Source organism: Globicephala melas, chromosome 9, assembly GCF_963455315.2.
Source record: "Globicephala melas chromosome 9, mGloMel1.2, whole genome shotgun sequence".
Lineage (NCBI taxonomy): Eukaryota > Metazoa > Chordata > Mammalia > Artiodactyla > Delphinidae > Globicephala > Globicephala melas.
Window position 1 is genome coordinate 51,740,956 of NC_083322.1, and position 26,867 is coordinate 51,767,822.

The window sequence follows — 26,867 nt, forward strand, 5'->3', positions numbered from 1 at the left end:
TTGAGTTCTTAAGTATTCACTCATTTAACAAAATACTTGGAACCATTCTCTTTTTTAAAAAATTTATTATCTTTTTTTGGTTGCGTTGGGTCTTCATTGCTGCACGTGGGCTTTCTCTTGTTGGGGTGAGTGGGGGCTACTCTTTGTTGCAGTGCGCGGACTTCTCATTGCGGTGGTTTCTCTTGTTGCAGAGCACGGGCTCTAGGCGCATGGGCTTCAGTATTTGTGGCACGCGGGCTCAGTAGTGGTGGCTCGAAGGCTTAGCGGTTCCAGGGCATGTGGGATCTTCCCGGACCAGGGCTTGAACCTGTGTCCCCTGCATTGGCAGGTGGATTCTTAACCACTGCACCACCAGGGAAGCCCTGCAACCATCTTCTTTATTTCATATATGGAATAGACAAATAGGAATTTCCAACTATAAATTTCATTAATTGGGAGTTGGAATTTTCTCGAATGAATAAAGAACAGTAGTTACAGTGGTGTAGATCCCTTCACTCTATTTCTGCTGCTTAAAAATACTTTAAACAAATGATGGAATAGCTTTTTTGAGCCCTATCTCCACTATTTATAATTTAAAAATTTTATAAATTATGCTGTTTCTGATGCTTGGAATCCCTTTATAAAATACACACTAACCTCTGGTGAAACAACATCCAGTGACTTTGAGTTTAACCTCCCCTGAGATGATCCATTCTGTCTTCAGGCAGCAGTAACCCTTATGAAGAACAATCTCATCCTCAAGGTTCTGTGAAAAGTATCTCCTGATGACTTTCACTTATTGGTCCTAGTAATGGCCAACAGCTTCTCCTCGCCCCTTCCACCTACCATGAAAACTCATCAAATGTAACACTGAAGGACATCTATCATTTGCCAAGGTTTAAATTTTGATCTTCCCTTTAGAATGCTGACACTACACTCTCCAGCTCAGTATCAGTTGTTGTCTTATCATGACTTTTTTTCCCCCCCGAGAGCCTGGATATTTGTCTGGGGTTACAGCACTGGGTGTCTCTTGAGGTACTGCAGTACAACACTAAAAAAAGTTAACTTACTTCCTCTTCATCATTAATAGGCTCTTTCTTTAATATGGGCCATGGATTATGAACCAGGGATAAGAAAGTTGGAAAATAACTGGTCTATGTTTTTCTGTCCTATTGATTAGTAAGTATACTGTCTACCCAGAGTAAGGAAAAAACTGCTTTACTGAAACTGAGCACCAATGTCAGCCACTAGAATTTGATATAAAACGCTCAATTATTTGTCTGGACTATGGCTACAGTTTTTACATTTCATAGAATTTTAGAACTAAGAGACATCTTAGAGACAGTGTAATCTAACTCACTTATTTCCCAGATGGGGATTCGAGGAAGTTATTCTGGTAAAGCTACACTTTCATGCTTTTTTTGTTACCCAGTTCTGTGCCCTCTGCTCACCTGAAAATGTACAGTCATATTACTTTTTAGTGATTGGAGGTAAAGATGAGACATAAAGTGGTCTAGTTTCCAGTCTTTACAGATCATGAGCTCTGAAAAGATTAAATGACTTGTCCAGATTCAGAAGATTAATGTGAGGGCCTGGCCCCAGGTTTCCTTCTGGACTTGTATTCTAGGGCGCTTTCTATAAGTGGGGCTTAGATTAAATTCTTAGGTGATTAGAAAGCAGTAATTATCCGTAATCTAGAATCTTCCATTGTACTTCTGAAAAAGTGACATGAAATACTTTAAAAAGTTGGCAGAGGTCTTTGGGCCAATTCTACTTTTAAAAATATATTTTGAAAATTTAAATATACATAAAAATAGAAAGGATAGTATAATGAATGCTCACGTGCCAGGTTCAGTAATCATCATCATTTTACTTCACCTGTTTCATCCATTCTTTTTTTCTTTTTCGCTGAAATATTTTGAGACAAGTCCCAATGTTGTGTTATTTTACCTTGACATATATTACTATGCTCTGTTAAAAAATGGTCTTAAAAAATCATGAAACCATTATCACCTCTAACAAAATTAACAATTCCTTGGTGCAGTCTAATACATTCAATACTTATAATTCTCCAACTGTTTCAAAAATATCTTTTTATATTTGCTTTATTCAGTTAAGTAACTCACAAGGTTCACATTCTGCATTTGGTTAAATCTCTTAATCTAGAGTAGTTCCATACCCTCCTTGCCATTAATTTATTGAAAAAAAGTTGGGTTACTTAACCTGTAGAATTTTTCATACTCTGGATTTGTCTGTCTGCTTCCTGTTGGTGACTTTTGACTTGTTACCCTATCTCCTGTATTTCCTGTAACTGAAGTGAGGAGTCAAGGCTTGAAGTGATTCAGGTTCACATCTATTAGCAAACATTTGTGGTCTTGGGTGCTTCACAGACAGCATATGGTGTTAGTGTCTAGTTATCACACTTTTGTGATGCTGACATGGTACAATTACCCAGCATCTTTTCATCTAGCCATTTCATCTACTGATGAAAGCATTTTCATTAGGCAAATTTGCAGTTTTCTAATTTTCTCTTTCTTGTAACTTTTGTTAACTGGGTGTTTTCTGTGGAGAAGAACTTTCTCTCATCAACTAGGGCTCTTTAGTTACTCTGTAGTACAGAGAAGGAAGGAAAAATGCTTAATTCTTTTCTTTCTACTGTCAGTTTTCAAAATAAGGAAATGTTCTAAATACAATGGTGACCAACTAGATTTTTGCTTGTGTGTGTTTTGTTTTTTAATTTTTATTTTTGTGTTTTTAGTGATAGAATGAATTCATGAATTCTGATTAATTAATTGCAGTCCCTATTTTTAATTTGTTCTTGTATTTTGCCAGTGGGATTCTTCCCTTATATTTGCTCCTCTTTGTTTATATTTGCTTCTGACATGTCCCATCAGTCTTTGACTTCCTCCTTGCTTTCTGGCATAACTTGTCACAAACCCATTTAATGCATTTTATTCTCCAAATCTGGAATCAGAATTCTACCATAGAGCTTTGGTTCCTTTTAGTGGGAAACACTACTTAGAGACCAAAATGTGGGCACTAGGGGCACTCTTGTTTTTGGGTGGTCACTGAGCTAAGGAATATATATTTTGAACAGAAAAAACAAAACCATACAATAATAGTGATGTTCAATAGCAATATTCAATTCAAATTTAACATCATTGAATTTTAACTTTAACCTCTTTTCTCTTACACCAGTAATTTTAGTACTTAGCAACATTGACACTATTATTTGACTTCATGCATAAATGTTTGTGTGTATTTTCATGTTTGACTTCATGCATAAATGTTTGTGTGTATTTGCATGTGTATAAACTAGTTTCAAACTAATAATACTAATATTACTAATAAATACTGAATTAAGATTTATTTGAAGCTGTTTGGAATTAGAATTCATTCCACTTAAGATATACTCTCAAATACTCAAAAGTCACTATATCTATAAATATAAATAAATAAATCTATTCCCTGTATTATAATGTCATGAATTTGATATTGATAGGTCCAATTATTTCCATTTGTTTTAAGTTTGGGGGCAAAGCGTGGTCTTCAGAACAGCTGCGTCAGCATCACTTGTGGACTTGTTAGAAATGCGAATTCTTGGGCCCCATTTCAGAATTTTTAAATCAGAAACTTTGGGAGTCAGGCTCTGAAGGTGATTTTTATGTACACTAAAGTTTAAGAAGCACTGATCTAGTGATAACCATTTTTATTAGATTTTTTTTGCAAATATAATACATTTGTGTACCTATTAACAATCTCTTTTCTTATCTAAATGTTAGAATAGTACATATACTATTCTATATCTAGCCATTGGAAAAATACATTTTGCATACAAGTCATTTTGTATTTTTATCAGAATATTTTGGAGGTAAATTCCTAGAACTGAAATTGCTAGATAGATTGCTAGTAATTTTTTTTAAAGATATTATCAAATTCCTTTGCCGAGGAGTTGTACATTTTATATTCTCATCAGCTGTTTCCTATAACCTTGCCAATGGAATATGTTGTCAGACTTTTGGATGTTTGACAATCAGATATATGAAAACTTGTAGCTCGTGGCAGTATTCATTTGCATTTCCCTGAGTAAGAGCAAGTTTGAGCATCTTTGTGTACATTTAGGTGCCATTTTCATTTCTTTTGTGAATGTCTGCTCATATATTTTGCCACTTTCCTATCAGGTTGTTATTTTATTTCTTCTCAATATGTAGGAGCTCTTAATATTTTAAGTTTATTAACTTTTTAAATACAAATATATTTTCTCAGTTTATCACTTGTCTTCTAACTTTGCTTGTGTTGTTTTTGTGTCATGCCAATATTTTAAGGAAAATTAACATAATTAGATTGATCAATATTTTATCTCGTAGCCTCTAGTTTTTGAATTAGTAAGGTTATCTTCAGATCAGTTTATAAGGCAATTTTCCCGTATTTTCTTTTAGTGTGTTTTTAGATTGTACATTTAAATTTTGATTTATTTGGAATTTATTCTGGTATGAAGTACTGACCTGATTTTTTTTCCCAAATTTGTGTCTAGTTGTCCTAATAATTATAATAACCTTTTTCCTCAGTAATTTGAGACAGTCCTTATTTCTAACTCTTGCTCTTTTTTCCCCAGTTCATTCTTGACATTTGTCAATTCTCATTTTTCTATCCTTCCATAATTTTTCCTGCACAACTCCTGGGAATAAGGAATGTTACAATTCTTTAATTCTCTAAATCAGTAAACTCTTTATGGAGCTACCCCTTACCTAACTAATAGCAGATTAATAGAGTGACTTATTCTCCTTCACTCTTTTATCAAGGCAGAATCCAGGGACTGTTTGGTGATTGAAGATGGTGAGGAGTCTGGCCCTGTGCCCTCGGTGGTTGACATCATTTTGGCTCCTCTGGGTACAGGATACTGCTGTTAAGAATTAGCTCAATTTAGGCACTTTGCTTTGGGTGGCCTTAGAGATGTTTCTTAGAGCATTTCATTCCAATGGCTAAAGATTCTTATTAAAACCTTTGTGTCATACCCAAGCTCAGCAAGACGGCTCACAGCATTTGTCATGCTTCATTCCACAGCCCTCATCCCTCTGTCTGCCTCAGCCTCAGGACAGAGGAGGGGTTAAATCCATACCTTTCTCTGAGACTTGGCCACTTTCAAGTTTTATTGCCCAAGCCTCTTACCTTCTGAACACATAGCCCATCTCAGAGACCATCAGCTTCACAACTTTCAGTGAAATTAGAAACACATTTTTTTCTTTTGTATATTTGTTTTTAAGGGTATTTTACAACTTCAGGCCTTTAGAAACATATTATCTTCTCTGTTATGACTAAGGGATTAGAGGTTGGGAAAGTAGATGCCAGCTCTATTTAGCACTTTACTAACACACTCTGTGATGAGCGTTTTCTCTCATTTATGCCTACCTTATCTTAATACACAATAGTCAGTGAAACTAATTGTTAAAGGGTATATTTGGGTGAAGGACACAATAAATGGTATGATTATCAAGACATATTATCATAAAATAATCTATTTTGCAACTTTTCAGCCAATGATGCTTATCAGTTAGGTCCTCCAAGCAACGGACATCAAGATAGGATTAGAGATATATTGGAGGAAATGCCTTGCGGGATAAAGGAGGAGGGAGCTTTCATATAGCTTTCACACCGCACAAGTCTTACACCTGTGAAAGACAAAAGTAAGGGGAGGATTGGGTAGGAAGAGATTCCGATTGCAGTGCAGTTGTGAAACACACTTGGCTGGCCTGATGGGAAATGCCCAAGCAAATGTTGCTCATTAGAGGAATCTTGCGTGAGGAAGCAATGGTTCCGGTATCTCTGACATGCACAGTCATTGGCTGGGAGTGGTCCAAGGGCAACACGAATCGTGAATCCAGTGAGTGAGGTGGTGCATTCCAAGGAGTGGCAGCTGGAGGCTGTCAATCAGCTATGTCCCCATGCAGTAGATTCTCTTGAAGGGACATGTGACTATCTCCATGGCTGCCACTGATGTCTACTTGATGTATTTAGCCAGTTTCAAAGAGATATTTCTACTGTGAATTTCTTTTACAATATATTAAAGCCGGTTGACAGAGTCTCCTTCATATGGGGGGGGAGAAATCCTAACAGGGATTAAATAATGGATAACTTTTTGTTGTTGGATATTCCTAAAATGTCTACTAAGAATTTTAATATTATCTCACTTTAGAGAATGTGAAAGGAGGTAAAATAACATTTTTTATTATTTAGCATTCTAATAATTATAGGCCATCTAAATATACCATTAGATAATACTATTCTAAAGTCCTATCATTTTTTTTTTTGCGGTACGCGGGCCTCTCACTGTTGTGGCCTCTCCCGTTGCGGAGCACAGGCTCCAGATGTGTAGGCTCAGCAGCCATGGCTCACGGGCCCAGCCGCTCCGTGGCATGTGGGATCCTCCTGGTCGATGTCCCCTGCATCGGCAGGCGGACTCTCAACTACTGCGCCACCAGGGAAGCCCAAGTCCTATCATTTTTTAAAGGTAAAGTAGTTTACCGCTTTAGCACTTACTGAAAAGTACAAAATTGCTAACTAGATCTACCTGTTTTGATCAGTCTGTCCTTTTGACCCTTTTGATTTTGATCTACAACCATTTTCAACTGAATCACTTGCTTCCAAAAGGACTGGAAAAGCTCCTAGCCTGGGAATAAGATCATCTGTGGTCTAACTGTGCTTTGTCACCATGTAGCTGTGTGACCTTGCGGAAATTAATTTACCCCCTTGGGCTTCAGTTTCCAAATCTATGAAATCTTGTAGGTGAAGTTGGAGGTTATGGTTAAAATGTCTCTATATTTGTTATCAAAAACTAAAATAAAGATATGGAAGCTATATTTAAGAAATGTGTGGACAGCACATATATTGGAAAATGCAATTAATATTTAAAAAATCTTCCAGGCTGAAATGATAGGTTACTTTCCATAAGATAAACTTTAATAAGGATAGAGTGGGTTGTTTGTTTTTAAAAAATAAACCTTTTATTTTAAGACAAGTTTTAGATTTACATAATTGTGAAGATAGTACAGGGTGCTTATTTATTTTTGCTTTACATAAGTTTAAAAATATTGGTGGCAGTCAGTGTTGAGTGGGTGGTATTAGTGCTGACAGGGGGCAGGGATGGGGCTAGTGGGGCAGATGGTGGAGAGACTGGACTTAACATTTTATGTGAAAAGAATTTAGGCATATTATGGGATGTGATCCTGATATCATGTGACTTTCAAAAAAAAAACCTAATAAATGCTTAACTACATTAATAGAGACTCATGATCCAGAATAAGGGAAACAACAGTCATATTGTACTCTAACTTGGCTACACCCTATCTGGAGTTCTGGTTTTGGTTTTAAAAGGAACATTGAAATGTTTGTAGGAGATCTAAAGAAGAGGGAGCAGGGTGATGAAAGGTACGGAAATTATGTAAGAGAAGAGACTGAAGGAGCTAGAGAGGTTTAGTGTGAACGAGAGAAGACTTAGCAGGGACCCACAACCAATTACTTTTTAAATTAAGTTTATTTTAAAAATTGGGTAAATTATTCATATAATTAAAAAATCAAAATGATATAAAACATATATAGTGCTTCTGCTCTTATTTCTACTCCTCTGTTCCCCCATCCTGTTTAGGTATGATTTTTTTTTATTAGTTTCTTTCAAATCCTTTCATTGTTTCTTTAGGCAATACCAGCAAATGTACGTATACAAAAGGAATCAAACTTTACATGTTATTTTGCACCTTGATTTTTTTTTTTTTTTTTGCTTAATAATATATTTTGGAGCTTTTTCTTTATATGTATAAAGAAGGTGACTCGTTTGTTTTAAACAGCTATATAGAATTCCTTTTTGTGAAGTCATCATAGTTTACTTAATCCATCCTGAAAATGAATGCTTGAGTTCTTGCCTATATTTTGTTTTTACAATGTTGTTCTTGAAAAACAAGAAAAATGAATAGCGATGTCTATTTGTCATCTCAGAGGCTTGCAGGCATATCTATAATGCTCAGGAGTGGGGCCCCTGGGTAAGAATTAACTCTGCATTTTTAATTTTGAAAGATAATGCCTAACTGCTCTCCTTGGGTTAGTCCCAGTTTGCACACCCAAGAGTGATGCATGAGAATGCATGTTTCCACAGCCTCACCCACAGAACGTGTGCTCAAACTCTTGGATTCTTGCCCATCTGTGAAGTGAGAAATGGTATTTAAATGCAGGCTGAGTCTTCATGCATTTCTTTATGAATGAAGCAGAGTGCCTTTTCATATGTTGACGGGCCTTTTTCCCCCCCGCTGTGAACTGTTCAGACTGGCTGCACAATTTTCTGTTGGATTGTGTAGCTGTTGTTAGTACTGAACGCTCATCCTCTTGGCATTCACCCCTATGAGCTGAAAGCTGCTTCTGTGAACACCTGTGACACTTTGCCTGCAGGATTTTTCCCCGGCCATGGTGGCATGTACAGTGAGCATATGGGAAAACTCAAAAGAACCAGAAAGTTAGGGCCCTAGCAGCTTCTCTCATCCAGTAACAAACGGGAATTTGGTATATAAAACCCGCATCTTCCTTTCCCCTTGATGGGGATAAAAGGTATATATGACGCTGTTTCCCAGAGTTTCCCAGTGGAGTGGCTCCCGCAATGGTAACTGGCTTGAAAACCCACACTTTATTCCTCCCTCGCTCTGTCTGCTTCCCTACTCCATCCCCAGTACTTAATGATTTCATTTCCAGAATAAACAACACATTTGCTTTAGGATCCTTGCCTCAGAGTTGGCTTCTGGTGGAACCCAAGTCAAGCCAGGTTGTGAGGCCCATCTTTGAGTGCTACTCAAAATGTGGGCTGCAGGCGGTTTGTGACCTGTTTGTCACCTCTCCGATAAATTCAAAAATTGAGCTTAAAAGTTTAGAAACTCCTACAGCAATTTGATGTTGCTATGATATTTAAGTGTGGTGATTTTATGTTTTACACACACACACACACACACACGTCTATGACGAATTGGAAAAAACAAAAACACTCCACAGTTGGAGAAGGCACAACTTTAAATGATGGCACTAAGACCAGTGGATGGAAGAACAATTAGGACAATTTTGGTTAGATATGAGAGAATTTTCTAATTGCCCACAGTACCTAAAAATGGAAAGATTTCCTGTTGGTGGCAGTCAACACTTGGGAAAAGTTAAGCCCACTTGGCTGGCTGGGCTGGTGAGACTGTAAAGAATCCTTGAGTTTGAGGGCAGATCTTTCGTTTTAACAGATTTTACTACTCTGCCTTATGAAACTTGAACAGTAATTCACCTCTTTCTATGAAAGAAAAGATTAGTAAAAATGAAACCAATACCTGGTTTGTATTCCTTAATACATGCTGACTCTCTAAAAATCATAAAGGTTTAATTTTAGTTGATCTTGTTCTGATCATTTTTGATACATTGTGAGTTCCATTCCAACAGCCCTTCATATTTACAAAACTGAAAAACTGGCAACTTTAGGTAGTGGGACTGAATCTTTTTTTTTTTTTTAACACTAAGATTTCTTAACTCGTGTTAAAATACTAAGTGAAAAGTGTTATGAGATTTCCTGGTGCGTCACTGGATCTCAAGAACAAATAAGTCCTCTCAGTACACAACACACTAAGGTGGAACCAGAGAGAAAGAAAACATTTGCCTGCAGCTTCTGAAGAGCTGTCCTCTCCTTGGCTACTCCTCTGAACCCTCAGGTCAGGGGTTTTTGCCTACCTCTACCTGAACAGAGGTCTCTCTGCTGATTAGGAAAGCTTGTGGCCAGATTGGACTAAAGTGGCAGTTAGAGCTGAGCTCAATGCTGAAACCAAGGGATCACATGTCACTGCAACCTTAAAGGGCATCCTAAAATCAACAGTAGGCAAATGTGGAGTGCCAAAGATGGGGCAATCAGGAATATTTAAAGCTTCCTTTAAAAAGTTTCAAAAAAACGTTGCCAGTGGTTCAGTCCACTCAGCCTAATATATGGATCCAAAGGGACGTTTTGGAGGACAGCGTGAGGGTCCTCCATTGTGTTGTGGTGTCGAAAGGCAATGGCCCTGGACTCAGATGGCCTCAATTCAAATCCCACGTCTGCCTCTTACTAGGCCTCTTACTCAGATGCGCTCATTTCAAATCCCATGTCTGCCTCTCAATGTTTTTAAGGCTCAGTTTCTTCTGAAAAGTGGGGATAATGAGAGTATTTTAGAGAATTGTTATGAGGAGTAAATAAGATAATGCGTGTCAAGTGTTTATTGTTTGCTCATAGTATCATACAACCAACGTCATTAAAAGCCTTCCAAGATTCCCTCCTAGCAGGAAACAGATAGAACCTTATGTACGCGGAAGGGGTCAGCTGTGTTTGGATGGTCAAATTGGTTTGATGGCTTGGGGAGGGAGAGATACTGGGAGGGATGAAAGGAGGAGATCGGCTGGGCCAGGGCATGGGTGCACGGTCCTACTCGTCCACGCCCCCCTTTCCCCAGCCCTTGCTTTCCCTGCACCCTTGATCCCCCTCCTCCCTCAGCGGGATCTTCTTGCTTCCTTTTATCTGAGAGGTCAGGGCTTCGCCTTCAGCTTCAGAAAGGTAATGAAGAGAAGAGTGACTTATTCTCTCCTCCTGAATTCTACTGAACGAATCTTTGGAAGAGTAGAGGGATTTTCTACATCATAATCTTAACTTACTGTAGAAAAGTGAAGGAGGATCATATAAGGAGAGTTTTGGTATGTGTGTATCAAACGGGTGGTGGTGTGGGTGATGGTGGTGTTGATGGAGAATGGACATTGAGAGCTGTGTGTGCAGCACCTTGACTGCCATTCCACCTTGATCTGGGGAGGAGGTCCAGAACCTTGTGAGCTCCTAGTGGTCAAATTAATTATATTTACATTCATTGTTATCATGGCTCTTCTGTGATCCCTGAACAATAAATGCACGAAGAGCTCTTGAACGCAATTCCTAACTGAAGTAGCTTTCGAATAGGGACTTTGTTCTCTCTGCTTCTAGCTTACTGCAGGTTGCCGGCCCTCTCTTTATTTATCTGTTTTTATTTTGTTTTCAAAAGAATGATAACACCCATCAGGGCTGCAGCTGTTCAGTTGTCCAGGGCATTTCATGTCAGGTCCCACAGGTTGAAATCCAACTTGAAATCAGTCTACCCATTAAGGCATTTGCCCTGTCCGGGTGGCATCCATGTGGAGGGAGGAAGGAAAGCCTTGTTTTTCTTCCACAAAAGTCCAGTGTGGGATAGTCTACCCCTACTCCTGTTTGGCCAGCTGATGCTTTCCCTTCTCTGAGGGTAAAACTGAAACATGCAGGATGTTGAAATGCATCACCCTGCTGGGTGCAAGCTTGTGTCACATGAAGCTGCAAATCCATTAATGTGCTTTTCAACCCCTGTACTGCCTCTCCTTTTCCTTATCTCTGAAAGGAACTATTTTTAGTTCCAGATGCTGGAGCTACTGTGATTCAAAACCTTTCAGTCACTTTCTTTGGAATGCTGAAGAGTCAAAACCAGAATGATTACAAAACTAGAAAGATTTTACAGAAGCAGTCATCCCTTAATATGGGGAAAACATACGAAAATAAAAGGTATATGATATCATAAAAAATTTTTCTAGAATACAGGAAACATACCAGCAGTAAGGAAGTTTAGTCTCACTTTTTAATGTAGAATAGTTTGGAACAGTTAAAAGGAATATAGTTCACCCAACACACCTATTTCTATCTGTTTCAAACTCATTCTTTCCACCTTAAGTAAACTGGGGAAGTCAGCTGTGTTAGGATGGGCACATTGGTTTGATGGTTTGGGAAGGGAGGGATATTGGGAGGGGCGAAAGGAGGGAATTGGCTTCTCTGGTCAGCTGGTGGGGCTTGGAGCCCTTGTGGATGAGGCTGAGGGTCATGCCCAGCAATGCACTGTGATGCCAAAACACCAGGGGCACTCTGTAACGTCTGGCTTCCTGGATGCCTTTTGTGAAGTACCCAGGTAGAGCATTTTTACTAGGTTATAAAAGTAGAATCCTTTTTACTCTAGGTAAGCTTTTTTTTTTTTTAACCTAAGAATGGCATTTTCTGTTTTTAGTAATGAACCATGTAGCCAGTAAAAACTTTACTCTCTTACCCAAAAAGGAGCATGGTTAATCCCAAAGGCTTTTTTTAGATCAGCCTGGATAGTACTTAACCTTTAATCAACCAATTCTCTAGCCAAAAGGCAGCTGCCAACCCTAGAATACTTGGCTGTTTTGCATCAAATAGCGGGATGAGTGGTGACAATTTCCCTGTCTTTCTCACTGATGCTCTTGGGTCAGCACCACACACCACAGCTCTGCTCAAAGTCGCAAGCTTTTTTATATCCTTGCTTGGGTGGATCAAGAATAACGTAATGGAGTATATATTCTGTGTATCTTCTCATTAACACAAATTGAAATAAAAAACAAAATCTGGTAGGGTATAATGAAACCAACACCCTCATTCAGTGCCAATGGTATTGACTTTAGAAATAATTTGGCAATATGTATCCAATGCTATTAAAAGTTCTTTACTTTTTAATCCCAATTCTTTGCAAGTATTCTGAGGAAGTAATTTAAAATATGGAAAAATTGTACGTGCCAAGATACCCTATGAAATGTTTTAGTAAAAAATGGATGTAACCTAAATGTTGAATTAGGGCAGTGGTTAAATAAATGCGTATTTGATGTAATATTATGCAGCCACTGATTCAATACATATACCATGTAAGTGAGCAGACAAAGCCACGATATATTAAGTGAAAAAGGAAGGGTACAAAATTGAATACACAGTATAGGTAGAACGATTTTCAAAAAGTTTTATAGAAAAATATCCTGGATTGTGGGTGATGTTTTAATATATTTTAATCATTTTGTATAAGGTCATATAGAATATATGATAATAAAAGTAAAAAGCAAAAGAAATGGCCTTTGTGGAGCAGGCAGAAAAATGTCAAACCCGAAGCCTTTTGGTTATTTCAGTGTGTGGGAAGGTCACACATAAGGCTCCTCTCAGCTCCAGGTGTGAGCCAGAAAGGCTAATCCTGCTGAAGGTCGTCTTGGAAATGACCTCATCAGCACACAAAAGCAGAGAGAACCATCCTGCCTTCCAGCAAGGATCTGAGAAACAACCAAGTCTCCTATTACAACTACTGCTCACACCTCTCTCCCCTAAGACACCATAATTCTCTCTCATCTATGTATCGGTTCAACTTACACGTTCATTATTCATTTAATTTCACTGCTTAAATTGACAACAAACTATGACAAGCTACAGAAGCTACTTTTTTATACTAGAAATGCATTTCATAGGTGATTAATATTGAACAAGATTTGGAATATATTATTTACAAAGCATACCACAAAACCTAAACAATACCAAACCTGATATAGTGCAACTTTACAAAATTTATTTAAATTTTGGTTTATTTGAACTTTTTGCACAAGGGCTTTTATCAGCTCTTCTTTGCTTATTGTACATGGAGAAAATCCAAGTGGGTATCCCTCATTTTTAACTCAATCTTTCCTATACCTATTCCTTTGTAGAGGAAGGATCTATATCTTATGATATAGATTTTTATATATCCAACCCATGATTACTTACAATCAATTGTGATATTTTTATTGTTTTATAAAATAATTCCCCACACTACACATCCATATTGGTAACAAAATCAAAGAGCACACGCAACTACAGAATTCACCATGGCAATATTTATGATAACCTGCACTGCCAAAAACCAAACTAAAAATCTCGTTCCTTTTACTTCCTCGGCCCTCTTCTTCAGACATATCTAATAAAGCCTTTATCAGTGGCCACAATCTTACTGTTTTCTCTTTCACTCCTCTCTGCCCTTGAACCAGAGAAGGAAAGTGCATGGACTTCCCCTAGATTTTGCAAGACATTAGGTCATGCATGCTGCCCACAACAAAGAAGCTTCCTACTGTGAAACCACAAAGCGAATCGTGACCTCAGCAACCCCAGCTCCAGCAAAAGGAGAAGCAGGGGCCAACACCTATTCAACACCAGCCTGAGATCAAACGGTGTCCATTTCTCAAAGTCAGGCATGATTTCTTTCTCTGTTCACAAGCTTCAGCCTGTGGTGGGAGAAAAACACTTTCTTCACTGCACCCATTATTATTCTCTAAACATACAACACCATAGTTAAGAAGTCCAGGTGAATTGAACTTTGCTTTAAATATCTGTTTTTCCATTCAATGCTGATTCTGAGAATTTTGGGTTCCTTTCCCAGCCCTTGCGGATCCGTGTAAGGGTCTTGTCTATACATGGAAGGATGAGGATGAACTTGATCACCAGCACCGTGCAAGGGATGATCAGTGCTATCACGTAGGCTGAAGGAAGATACCAGACGAGGCTTGAAGGACTGAGGAATCTCTTTCCGCCGTACACCAAGGTGTGGGCTGTGCACAAGATCAGGGTCAAATAACCCAGTTTGGACTATAAGCAAGAAACAAAAACATATACATTAACACTGTTTACACTGTAAGCCAATGAAGGGTATTTGTCAAAGCCACAAGCTTTTGAAACCTGTAATATTTAGAACACTGCTAAGTCCTGAAAAAGCATTAACTCTCCTTCAAGATGATCAGTATATCATTTAAAAAAACACTGTGCTGGGCTTCCCTGGTGGCGCAGTAGTTAAGAATCTGCCTGCCAATGCAGGGGACATGGGTTCTAGCCCTGGTCTGGGAAGATCCTGCATGCCGTGGAGCAACTAAGCCTGAGCACCACAACTACTGAGCCTGCACTCTAGAGCCCGTGAGCCACAACTACTGAGCCCATGTGCCACAGCTACTGAAGCCCACGCTCCTAGAGCCCGTGCTCCACAACAAGAGAAGCCACCGCGATGAGAAGCCCGCGCACCACAACGAAGAGTGGCCCCCGCTCGCCGCACCTAGAGAAAGCCCGCACGCAGCAATGAAGACCAAAAAAAAGAAGAAAAAAACGCAGCCAAATAAATAAATAAATAAATAAATAAAACGACTGTGCTTGCAAAAGACATGGTGGTTTCATCTTAACCTAACTGGTAAAGATTAGGTTAGGAAAGATTCCCAGGAGTAAATTCTTTTGCATTAGAATAAATAATGTACCTTCTTCTTCAATGGTGAAACTCTTTCCTGAATCACCTTTTCTGGAGGCCAGAGATGAGCAAGATACAGTATGTCCTCAAGAAGCACCACATTAGTATATGTTGCTGACTAAGAGCAGATGCTAGCTACATTCTGTCCCAATAAAGAGCAATTAGCAAACTTTACTTTTGGTTGGTTGTTTGTTTTGGCCTAAATACAAAGCTCAATGTTCATTTCTGTCTTAATGTCTTGAATAAGGGTGTAAACATGAGAAAATGTTGACTGCATTTGGCCCCTGGGAGAAACTGCAAGACTTCTGAAATTCAAATTGTTCTATAAAGTTCAAAGCTGATTTCAGTTACTAATAGTCTGTTCTGTTATGCTGGTTCACAAGGAGCATGCATCAGAATTACCCAGAGGGCTTGTGAAAACAAACTGCTGGGCCATACCTCCAGAGTTTCTGAGTCATTTAGGTCTGGGTGGGGCCCGGGGATTTGCATCTAACATGATCCCAGGTGATGTTTGTGATGCTGCCACTTCTGGTCCAGGTACCACACTTTGAAGACCACTGGTCTAGAAGATACCAGCTGCTTTTAATGAGGTATCTGGTGGTTGATGTGTTTTCCCTCTTACAGACCAGCTTTGAATCTGGTACGATGACAGTCTAGCGTATCTTGCTTTGAAGGTTTTAAAGATTATTTCATTATATGCCTTTTCATATCAATAAGTCCATATTCTAAAATTGGTTTTCAGAAGTAGAAATTTTATGTTTAGGTTTCTCTCCACCTTGCACCTAGTACATCTCCACACACAGAATTTAATAGTAGTTGGTGCTTTTCACTTTATACTCTTAGCTGTGGCTCTGGGAGTGGTCAGGAATCTTGGCAAGGGATGCCCTGCGAGGAAATTCAGCCATTATGGAATCTGCCTTTTGGTACCAGAGTTTAGCATTTTCTAATTTGAACTTGTTTCAGTTGCTATTTTTATGAGATTGCTAGGGAAGTGATGGAGTTAAATGAAAATTTATGCAGGGTATGAGAGAAAAATGAGAATATTTGTAAAGCCAGAATCATTTTGCACTGTAAAGTAGATTAAATCGTGAAGTCTTTTACCTGGACAAATCGGAACTCTCTCCAGTTGACCATGTTGCTAACTGATGGCAAGGAAGTGATTCCCAGGAGTACAAACAGGAAAAATCCAAGCATTCCCATAGCGATATATGAATCGCTGAGCCAGGCAGTAGAGGTACTAAATGGACTTTCTTTCTTGGCTATTGCCTAAGAAAAGTTATAAGCAATTTTTTAAAATTCCATTTTTTTACAAACTGCCCAAACTTTTAAGGGGATGAAGAGTACCTCTGCATGGTTTCTTTGCTCAAAGAAAATTGTATAACATTTCTTAACAATCACTGAAAATAATTACACTTAGAAAAATACACTTCGGTATTATATTTTTTGATAGAAAAAGTAATTGGTTCTATTGGGACTTTATTATGATAGTTGACTCCAGGAGTTGTATAGAGAGTTTTAATTGACCCTATAAATCCTAAAACAAGATAAACATTTACTTAAACCTTCCTTACCATATGGCTTCTTGTTCCCCAAGCAAAAATCGATGTTCTCAAATGATTACATCAGGATTCTGTTTTCCTGCTTTATATGCTGATTATTCACACACATGAAGTTTGAGTTCTTTCATGTTTTTTTATGTTGTAATATGGCATCAAGTCTGTTGCATCACATCTTGAGAGAAATCTGGCCCCTGTAACATGACTCTTACCCAAGGATATCCCATGTATTTGTTAGGGAAATAATGTAGAGAAATCCACAGACCCAGCACTTTGAGACTGCAGTAAGATTGATCAAAATCAATTTCCAAACGAGAACTGATGTATAGAACTTCCTCTGGGACAGCTTTAAGACTCCCTGAGCTGATTCTCTCTGAATATTTTGACTATGCAGAATATAGTATTTGACATTTGCTCAGAATTGTTTAGTTTTCTAGTTATTGAGGACAGCATCCCACAAGTCAAACATTAATGGAGTTATAAGCACCCTTTTGTGAATTTGTTTACATTCCTATGACACATGTTTGGACAGCCCCCTCACGTATAAGATGGTTGGTTTTGACTTCCAAAAGGAAGTAGCATGCATAAAGATAGAAACTTGAAAACACCTTGGCTTCCATTTATTGAAGTAACTCAAGTAGGTTCATTAAGTTTTCCTGAGCCTCCAAATCTGATAGTTTGTCAGTATCTCAGTGAGTCCTGGGAATACAGATATGGACCCAAGTGGACCTGGGAATCTACCTTTCATTCTCAATAGGTGTATGAGATTTCAACCAGATTCAGTAAAAAACAAAACAAAACAACAAACCCCTGAAAACAAACATGAGGTGTCTAGTTTTAGCTACTTTAAAAAATAAAGATGCTTAGAACAGTGATTTTCTATAACTGTGAAGTGGAATATGGTGTAGCAGGATTGCTCTTTGATTTAAAGAATAGGAGAATACAAATGAGTAGAGATTTACCTGGGCAATGGTTCTGTTGGTCCATGTCCATCGTACATAATAACGAATAGGGATCACAAGTGTGTAGAGGACATGAAGGAAGGCAAATCCCAGTGCTATCAAGCCAAGCTGCTTTCTGCACAGCATCCAGTGGTCAAGCCAGTCTGGGAATCGGCGGTATTTTGTACCTCGGTACAGCTGCAGGATGGCCGCAATAACGCCAGGGAGGTAAACCAAGGCCAGCAGTGTAAGTGCTGCTATTGGAAAGACACGATTTGGAATAGAAATAGCCAGGCGGAATGTCCTATCTTTTTTTTCATAAACATAAGGGTAGATTACTTCTCTTATTACACAGTAGAAAAAGAAGAATACACACAGAACAGCAGACAAATAGAAGGGGAACCTCCACATTGGAAACAGTTGCAGTGGGTAGTTTTCAATTTCATTGGCTGCCATGAGAGATCCTTTATCCAATGGAGTAAGTCCAAGACTACGAACAATATCCATTACTCTTTGCTTGGCTTTGCTGTCATTTCCGCAGACAAACACCTGGGTTAAAATAATTCATTTTGTATTTTTTCTTTCTTTAGTAATTATTTTGAAAGTCTGTATAAGCACTGTGCAAGACAATGCCATATGGTAGTTAACTGCTTTTCAAACAAGGCTGTAGAAAGGACATATTTAACAAGATGATGGTTTAGACTTGCACATGTGTGTTGGATAGTTAAGTACCAGGGTTTTAAGTCGAGAGTGGCTGTAAGCATATCACACTGATATGATAAGACTTGGTTCTCCACAATGCAAACAGTTTGATCTCTCTTCCGTATTCTTGGGTGCCGTATCACTTATGGATTGCTTTTAATCTCAGTGAATAAATGGAACCCATTTCATACAAGGTAATGGGAATAGAAGGGATACCCATCAACAATTTAGCAGTGTTATTTTCTAGTACTGACAAGAGGGCTCCAGAGACTGACACCATTGGGTTCCATCAAGCTAAAAGCTGAGGGTACAGACAGTGCTAAATAAATCACTACAATTGGTTACCCTACCTGGCCAAGCCCAAGAAAGTCACTCATGGCACATATTAGCAGAATGAAGTGTTTTCTTTTGGAATTATGTTTTGGAATCTTTGACATAAGCACATATTAAAACATTCACTTTTTAAAGATGGAGTGTAAATTTATCATTTAATCTTACCTGCCGACTTGCATCCAGTGCCCTTGACTGGAGAGCCCAGGCTGAGATGGTGTTAAATGCTTTTACCACGTGGGCTCCCGGCACCAACTGAGCAAGGTACTCTGCATTCGACTGCGGATACTGCTTGATTTTCAGGTTGTTGCTGACGTCGACCAGTATTTTCCCATTGAGAGCCTCAGTTAATTCTGTGAGAAAATCGTAATGTTCCCTGTGGATTGCTATGATTATAATGTCAGATTTCTGGGCCGCTTCTGAGTAGCTCAGGACCTCTGCACCGTTGGGCAGCAGACTGGACATCTGGGGGTTTTGACTTCCAAAAACAATAGAATAACCACATTGGAGCATTTCAAGTCCCAGTGATCGTCCAAAATCTCCAGTTCCAAAAATACATACAGTGTCTTGCTTCTCTGAAGAATTCGTAGTGAGAAGAAGTACATCTGTAGTTTTCTCCATGACTGAAAGATAATAATGCACACACCCAACAAAATATGAATGTTCTGGCAAAAATTAATGAGAATTATATCCAGGAAACAGGGATTGACTGATGTCGTTTGAATCTTTTACTGAGTTATCTCAAGCATATTCCCTACAAAATTTGGAAGGAGTAAAAACTGTCTCATATATTCTATGTCTTTATTTTTTTTGAATTTTATTTTAATTTTTTTTATATAGCAGGTTCTTATTAGTTATCTATTTTATACAAATTAGTGTATATATGTCTCATATGGCTTAGTAACAAAATCTTCTATTGGATAAAGAAATGCAGTAAAAACCCAAGACGCTGACTGGTTGCTGTCTTAAACTATGGACGTGTATCACAATGATACTGCATTTATTGAACACTTAACAGTTCCTAAAGTTCTCAAGAGCAAAATCTGACAAAGAATGCAGTAATAAGGAAATTACAGACCAATTCATTTATGTTTAGTGATACAAAAATCCCAGATTAACCAACAGAATCTGGCAGCCTGTTAAGAGGCAGTGCACATTGATCACATGGGATTATTCTAGGAATGTAAAGATTAGTTCTGTAAATTCAATATTAGAAAATCCTAATAGAACTCACCATGTTAGAAGATTAAGGAGAAAAATGTGGCCATGTTTATGTATGCTAAAAGATCAAGAACCTATATGTCTTCAGAAATTTCTACAACATTGTAAATTAACTATACTTCAATAAAAAAAACCTAAAAAAATGATATTTATTCTTGATTCATATTTAAAAAGGAAAAAATAGATATTTCCTTAACATACAAAGTATCTATTTAAATAGCCAAAGTATCTATCTAAATAGCCAGTTGGAAGAAAAAGTTTAATCTATACCTCACACTCCCCCCCCAAGGTAAATTTAAAATATATTAAAGATTTAAATATTTTTTTTAAATGGAACTATAATAGAGCTAGAAGAGGCCATGGAGAATTCTTTTATAACCTTAGACGGGAAAAGCCCTTTTCCTATATCACAAATCCTTGAAATCATTAAAGAATAAAGGGACAAATGTGATCACATAAAAATAAATAATACCTGCAAAGCAAAAAATCATGATAAGTGAAGTCACAAGATAATCAAACTGGAAAAATATATATATATATTTTTTTGCGGTATGTGGGCCTCTCACTGTTGTGGCCTCTCCCGTTGCGGAGCACAGGCTCCGGATGCACAGGCTCAGCAGCCATGGCTCACGGGCTTAGCCGCTCCGCGCATGTGGGATCTTCCCGGACCGGGGAACGAACCCGCGTCCCCTGCATCGGCAGGCGGACTCTCAACCACTGCGACACCAGGGAAGCCCTGGAAAACTATTTTAAACTCATACAAACCAATAAAAAATTTGCCCACTAGACAATAGGGCAAAAGAATATGAGATGCTAGTTCATCCTAGGGAAATAGGACTTTTCAATATAGTAAAAGATTTCTTAATCTTACCCAAAGTAAAAGAAATGCAGGATAAAACTAAACTGAGATACTGTTATAAACCATGTGATTGTGTTGCTTTGTAAGGTTTTGAAATTTAAAGATCTTGAAGTTTTCATGATCTAATAAAATAATCTAGGATACTCTCTCCACTTTCAAAGAATATTATTTCTTCCTTCGGTACTGGATTTTTCTCAAAAACTTTTCTCTTCCCAATATTTAGCATTTAGTTTAAACTTTTAGTTAATCTTTTTTTGGGTGTGTGTGGGTGTGTGTGTGTGTGTGGGTGTGGGTGTGTGTGTAGTCTCTTGTGTTCAGTGATGCATCCTCAGTGCTAAAAAAGAGCACTGCCTGTGATGGACCAGGCACTTCTTGGTAAGTATTTGTGGGATCATATTAGAAGGGTGGAATGTCGGAGCTGGAAGCAGCGGTTTCCTCTGTGTGCCAGGCACAGCATGAGGTGCATGATGAGGAGGAAGCTGAGTGAGTACAGACTGAGCACTGGGAGTTAGGGAGGAGTAAGGTGAAGCAGAGAAGTGGGGGAAGGTGTTGTAAGGACATTGCTTCTTCCACCCAAATGGGTTTAAAGTAAAACTTCGTGAATTTGATGTGGCGTTTCAAACCAGACCTAATCATTCTTCCATTCCAGCATGGTGAATTTCATGCAGATTGTAGAGCATATGAAGATTGCACCTTTTCAATAGGATTTCAGAAATTTGCCCTTTCCATTTTAGCCCATGGAAAACACCTGTTTGTTTGATTTTCTTGAAGTATAGTTAATTTCCAATGTTGTGTTAGTTTGGGGGTAAACAAAGTGATTCAGTTATACATATATATGTATATATATATTCTTTTTCAGATTCTTTTCCATTATAGGTTATGACAAGATATTGAATATGGTTCCCTGTGCTATACAGTTGGTCCTTATTGTTTACCTTTGTTATATATAGTGGTGTGTACATGGTTTTTTTTTATAAATTTATTTTATCTATTTATTTTTGGCTGTGTTGGGTTTTCGTTGCTGTGCGCGGGCTTTCTCTAGTTGCGGTGAGTGGGGGCTACTGTGTTGCGGTGCGCGGACTTCTCATTGTGGTGGCTTCTCCTGTTGCAGAGCACGGGCTCTAGGCGTGTGAGCTCAGTAGCTGTGGCTCCCAGACTCTAGAGCGCAGGCTCAGTAGTTGTGGCTCACGGGCTTAGTTGCTCCGCGGCATGTGGGATCTTCCTAGACCAGGGCTCGACCCCATGTCCCCTGCATTGGCAGGCGGATTCTCCACCACCGTGCCACCAGGGAAGCCCAGTGGTGTGTATATGTTAATTCCAAACCACCGTGCCACCAGGGAAGCCCAGTGGTGTGTATATGTTAATTACAAACTCCTAATTTGTCTCCCCCGCCCCTGCTATCCCCTCCCCTTTGGTAACCATACGTTTGTTTTCAATGTCTGTGAGTCTATTTCTGTTTTGTAAATACGTTTATTTGTATCATTTTTTTTTAGATTCCACATATAAGTGATATCATATGATGTGTGTCCTTCTCTGTCTCACTTCCCTTAGTAAAGGAACAAGAAATACAAGACTTCTTTGTACTTCCACAGAAACTCTTTGAATAATTTAATTAAGCACAACAAGTGAATCATTTTATAAACTAGCTAGTGACTGATATCCCGAACTTTATCAGAGTAGGAAATGACCTTATATGGGAAAGCACCTGGATATGATCAGGGCCTATCATATGGAAACACAGCTGTCCCTTTGAAAAGCTCTTAGCAGCATCTACAAATGCAAACTAGTGTAGCAAATTCTATTGTATTGCTCATCAGTTAACAACTAATTGTTATGACTCAAACCCTAAACTGCTGAATGATGCCTTAATTTTTCTACTTCGTAGAACTGGTTTGTGAGTGTACTGACAGAATACCAGTGTGCCTGGCTATTCCCTCACTTTTTCTCCATTCTTTATCCTAATATATTATTTTTCTATCTCCTATATTGGGATGAACATTTACAAGCAAGATATAGATTTGACAAAGTTGCCTGTGTCCTGCAATGAAATGGATGATGTCTTTACTGACCTATTATCATTTGGATTACCTTAATCATTGCAGCGAGAGAGTCCAGACTTCATTTTGACCACGTGGCCCCTACATTTATCTATTCTAACCTGTCATAAAATTTTTTTTAAAAAATGAAGATATTAACTACACTACACTAGTATTTTTTGCTCCACTTACTGGCCACGTGACCTTGGGTGAGTTAAACTATTTGTGTCTCAGTTTCATCAACTTTAAAATGAGAGATCTGTAGTACCTACTCTAGGGGCATTGTGAGGATCAGATGAATTGATGTATCTTAGAACAATTCCTGAGACTTAGTAAGTACTCAATAAGCTGTCTATTATTAGGAGAGTATTTCATATGCTATAGTTAATTAATCAGTCTATTAATGATCTAATTAATGTAGTCTTTTTATAAATTCTATAAATTAAGGGTTAATTATGCTTCTATAACTGTGATTATTGGAATATATAAAATTTACCTGAAATAGTATTCAATAATTCTTGAGAAGCTTCTGCTTTCCCCACTTCTTTCTCATAAATAAAACCTTATATAAAACGGCTTCAGAGCATATGAATTTATCAAAACACAGATGTAAAAACAGCTCAAGTGTGAATCTCTCTCATTTGTAATTCTTTCACATTTTACTTCAATATTTCCCCCTTAAAATGCAGCTTGGCAATCCAGCATAACACACTTGGGCTGTTATCTCAAGCATTAAAATTTATTTTCCCTCTTAAATCTTCAGAGACAAACTGAAGGTACAAAAACAGTAAGGAGATATTAAAATATCACTGGTGGAGTCAATAGAAAGTAATACAGTTATTCCATTGGGCAGTTAGTTACTCCGTATCAAGTTACAAGGTTGATAATTGTGTCACACACATCTTGAGTTCCCCTTCAAATCCTCCTGGTTCTATTTCCAGTCCTTGGGCAGTAACTGGGCTCTGCTCTGTTTCCACTGCCTAACAGAGGCTCACTTTGGGGCTCTAGATCTTTTAGCTCTCGATCCTTGTCCTGGGCTTCTCTGATACCTGTGCCTGTTTGGCACTCAGACGTGTACAGCCCATTGCCCCATCATAGACAACGGGGCACAGGACTCCATGGATAAGTGCTTCCCCTTTCATCTTCTGGAACACAGTTCTGACACATTTCATAAGGCTCCTATGAAAGTCCTAGAGGAAAAGAGTACCACTCATCTGTAACAGTGGCTGATTTAATGGGTTTTTGTCTTTCCCATGTTCCCTGGTTTAAGCCCCTTGCCCCTCACTCCTGTTCCCTGGAATCACTTCCGTAATAAACTATCTGCACACAAGCCTTTGTTACAGGCTCTGCTTGCAAATCAACCCAGGATAATACACTATTTTGATTATTATTATCTTTTCATGGTAGAAGAAAAATGATCAGACCTCAGGTTACAACTGGGATGATGAAATAACATGTAAAAAGTTAAAAAGTTAGCTAATTCTTTGGAAGAATTTGATTCAGCACTCTTGGAAAAAATATCCTGAAAACAGATGTTCATGAAAATGAGATGTATGCACACTCTAAACCACAAGGGAGATCTCATTGAGGGTGTATTTTACAGTAAGTACTAGGTAAAGAAGGAAGTTACAATCATTTCAGACTATTTGTAACTCAAAATAACTCCCATGTATAAACATGGATTTATGGAGGTAGTAAGGTTTCTTGTTCAAAGACTTGTAAAAAAACTTTCCTAGTCCTCTTTTATTCATAGATGTAGGATGGAAGGAATAAAGAAAATAAGAAAGGTGGTAAACAGGAAGCGGAGTTATTAAGGGAAAGTTGGGGTAAGTTGGTTATGGCATAGTGGTCTCCTCTCCTTCCTTCAGCGCTTTCCAAACCTCAGTTATGTAACAGGAATCAAAACAAGACTACCCCCTGGTTTGGAAAATCTCCAGGTTTTGCCTCCTGTGGAAGCATCTCCCAGAGAGGGAGGCCAAGACAGGCAAAGCGACCCTGCAAGAGTGTTTATATAGATTAGAGATTGGCAACCAATGATGCAGATGAAAAGGTGACAGAGACAACTGTGAGGGCCATGGTAGCAGCCACCAAGAAGCGTAAGCGTGAGTGTGTGTGTGTGTATGTGTGTGCGCACGCATGTGCCTGTGTGATGAAGTGGTACTGGTGTGGGTCATGTAGAGTCTCGCCCATCAGGTCCTTCTGTCTGCAGATCCCACCCCGGGTTCTGGGAACCTAAGGCAGCATTCCGCCAGATGTTCCCAGCTAGGTATCCCTTGAGGATGTTAGGGCCAGTCTGGTTTGTGCTTTTACTTCTCTCATCTCCCAGAGGTCAGAGGACAGAGAGGCCCAGTTCTAGCTTTAGAGGATTCTAGCATATGAAAAACATGGAAATGTCCTAATGGAATACAAACATTTCACATTTTAAACGCTTGTATTTAATAAGCAAAGAAACCTTTTTATTTAAAATAATTATAGATTCACAGTAAGTTTAAAGCTAGTACAAGAGGTCCTTGTGCATCCTTTATCATTTCCTCCAGTGTTTACATTTTATATAGCTAGAGTACAATATCAAAACTGGGAAACTGATATCAGGACATCGGGTGTGTATAATTCTCTGTCATTTTATCCCTTGTGTGGGTTCAGGTACCCACTACTGCAATCAGGATGCAGAACTATTCCGTCACTACCCCTTTATAGTCATACTTATCCCCCTCTCTGACTCCAGCCCCAATCCCTGGAAGTCATGAATCTGTTCTCTGCTCTGTAATTTTATCATTTTGAGAATGTTATATAATGAAATCACACAAAATGCAACCTTTTCATATTGGCTTTTTTTCACTTAGCATAATGCCCTTGAGATCCATCCAAGTTGGCGCATATGTAAATAGTTCATGTAAATAGTGCGTTCCTTTTTAGTGTTGAGTCCATGGTATGGACTTCTTCATTTGCTAGTTTGCTACCTGAATGTCCTGTTTGGAAATGTTGCAACAGCGTTACAAAATCTGCATGTTTTAAGTGTTTATACTTAACAAGTCAATGCTATCAAATGCTCAGGCACCACCTCCTGAGATTCTGAATCAATTGTTCTGAGGTAGGGCCCAGACATCTGTATTTTTAAAAAACCAGACCAAACAGATCAGTTCTAAAGAGCATCCAGAGCTGAGAACCACTGGAAATGGGAAAAGATAAGGGTATCTTTTTTGGAAAGAGATGGTGAGGAGGGAAAAGGCAGAGGGAGAACAGGCTGTGGATGAGCTTGTAGGGGGATGCAGAAACATTTCACCTGCTTTACAACTTCTTCCTCTAAGTAACCATTGGCTGGGTCTGATAGCCTAGAATTCCTACTTTTATGAAAACTGGAGGCAAAAAAAGAGTGTGTAGGCCCCCTATGGGAGAGGGTCAAGGGATGCCAGACACAAGACTTGGTAGGCTTTGCTCTACAATTCCCTTAAGGAAACTTTGATGAGTTGTCTTCTATGAGCCACAAGTTATGGTTTGATCAAATCCAGCCATGAATCTGCTACGGTCACTCCTTCACAGCATCTCTCATACGGTGCCAGACAACATCCCGTTTACATTCGGATGAAACCAGTATTAAAGACATTCTGCCCCTTTCTCCCTTTGAGAATTCAGCTTTGAATTCTGAAGCGATTGTTCACACAAGGTTTTGAACTCCTCCTACAGTACCCTCTCCGGACACCCCCCTGCCCTCCGTCGGGGTTGTAGCACACAAGTCCAGTGATCTGGCCTGGCACCTCCAGGGAGTCAGAACACAAATGACACTTTTAAACTCTATACGACGTGACAGGATTTTTCACTTTAATTTGATGCCTGTAAACAGGGATTTTAAAATTTCCTTCCTTCTGTTTTATTTTCCCTTCTGAATTTCAACCTGAAAGCCCTAGATGACTTGACAACGCATTTGTAGTGAGCTGACGCCCATCAATCAAATGTTTCTTTTAATTACCAGGCATAGGGGCGGGACGGAGTTCTGCAACTAGGCCAGCCTTCCTCTGATTCAGAGCATTTGTTTTAATATATCCCAGGGACAATTGGAAAGCAAAAAATAGTAAAAAAAAATATATATATTTTAAAACCTTACAATAATACATGAACCCATCCAGTTTATTCAC

The 26,867-nt window shown here is 38.7% G+C and overlaps 1 protein-coding gene and 1 long non-coding RNA gene across 3 annotated transcripts in view; one reads left to right on the forward strand and one right to left on the reverse strand.

Moving 5' to 3' along the window:
• The window catches only part of LOC115853731 (uncharacterized), a 119,264-nt gene that overhangs the window by 20,788 nt on the left and 71,609 nt on the right, over window positions 1-26,867 (forward strand). The window lies entirely within an intron of this gene.
• Window positions 13,200-19,239, reverse strand: STEAP4 (STEAP4 metalloreductase). Of its 2 annotated transcripts, XM_030857355.3 has the most exons (4): window positions 18,787-19,239; window positions 17,608-18,135; window positions 16,191-16,355; window positions 13,200-14,446 (listed from the first exon to the last, which is right to left on the reverse strand). In XM_030857355.3, the coding sequence occupies exons 1-4, from the start codon at window positions 19,237-19,239 to the stop codon at window positions 14,183-14,185; spliced, it is 1,410 nt and encodes a 469-aa protein (XP_030713215.1). In that variant the 3' UTR covers window positions 13,200-14,182. The 2 variants fall into 2 exon arrangements, with proteins under 2 accessions (XP_030713215.1, XP_069902401.1); XM_070046300.1 differs by lacking the exon at window positions 17,608-18,135.

Coding starts and splice junctions, on each gene's coding strand:
- STEAP4 (XM_030857355.3), bottom strand. CDS start 19,239: ATGGAGAAAACTACAGATGTACTTCTTCTCACTACGAATTCTTCAGAG. Junction 18,136..18,786: donor CACTGGATGCAAGTCGGCAG/GTAAGATTAAAT, acceptor ATTTTAACCCAG/GTGTTTGTCTGCGGAAATGA. Junction 14,447..16,190: donor GAGAGTTCCGATTTGTCCAG/GTAAAAGACTTC, acceptor TCTTGCTTATAG/TCCAAACTGGGTTATTTGAC.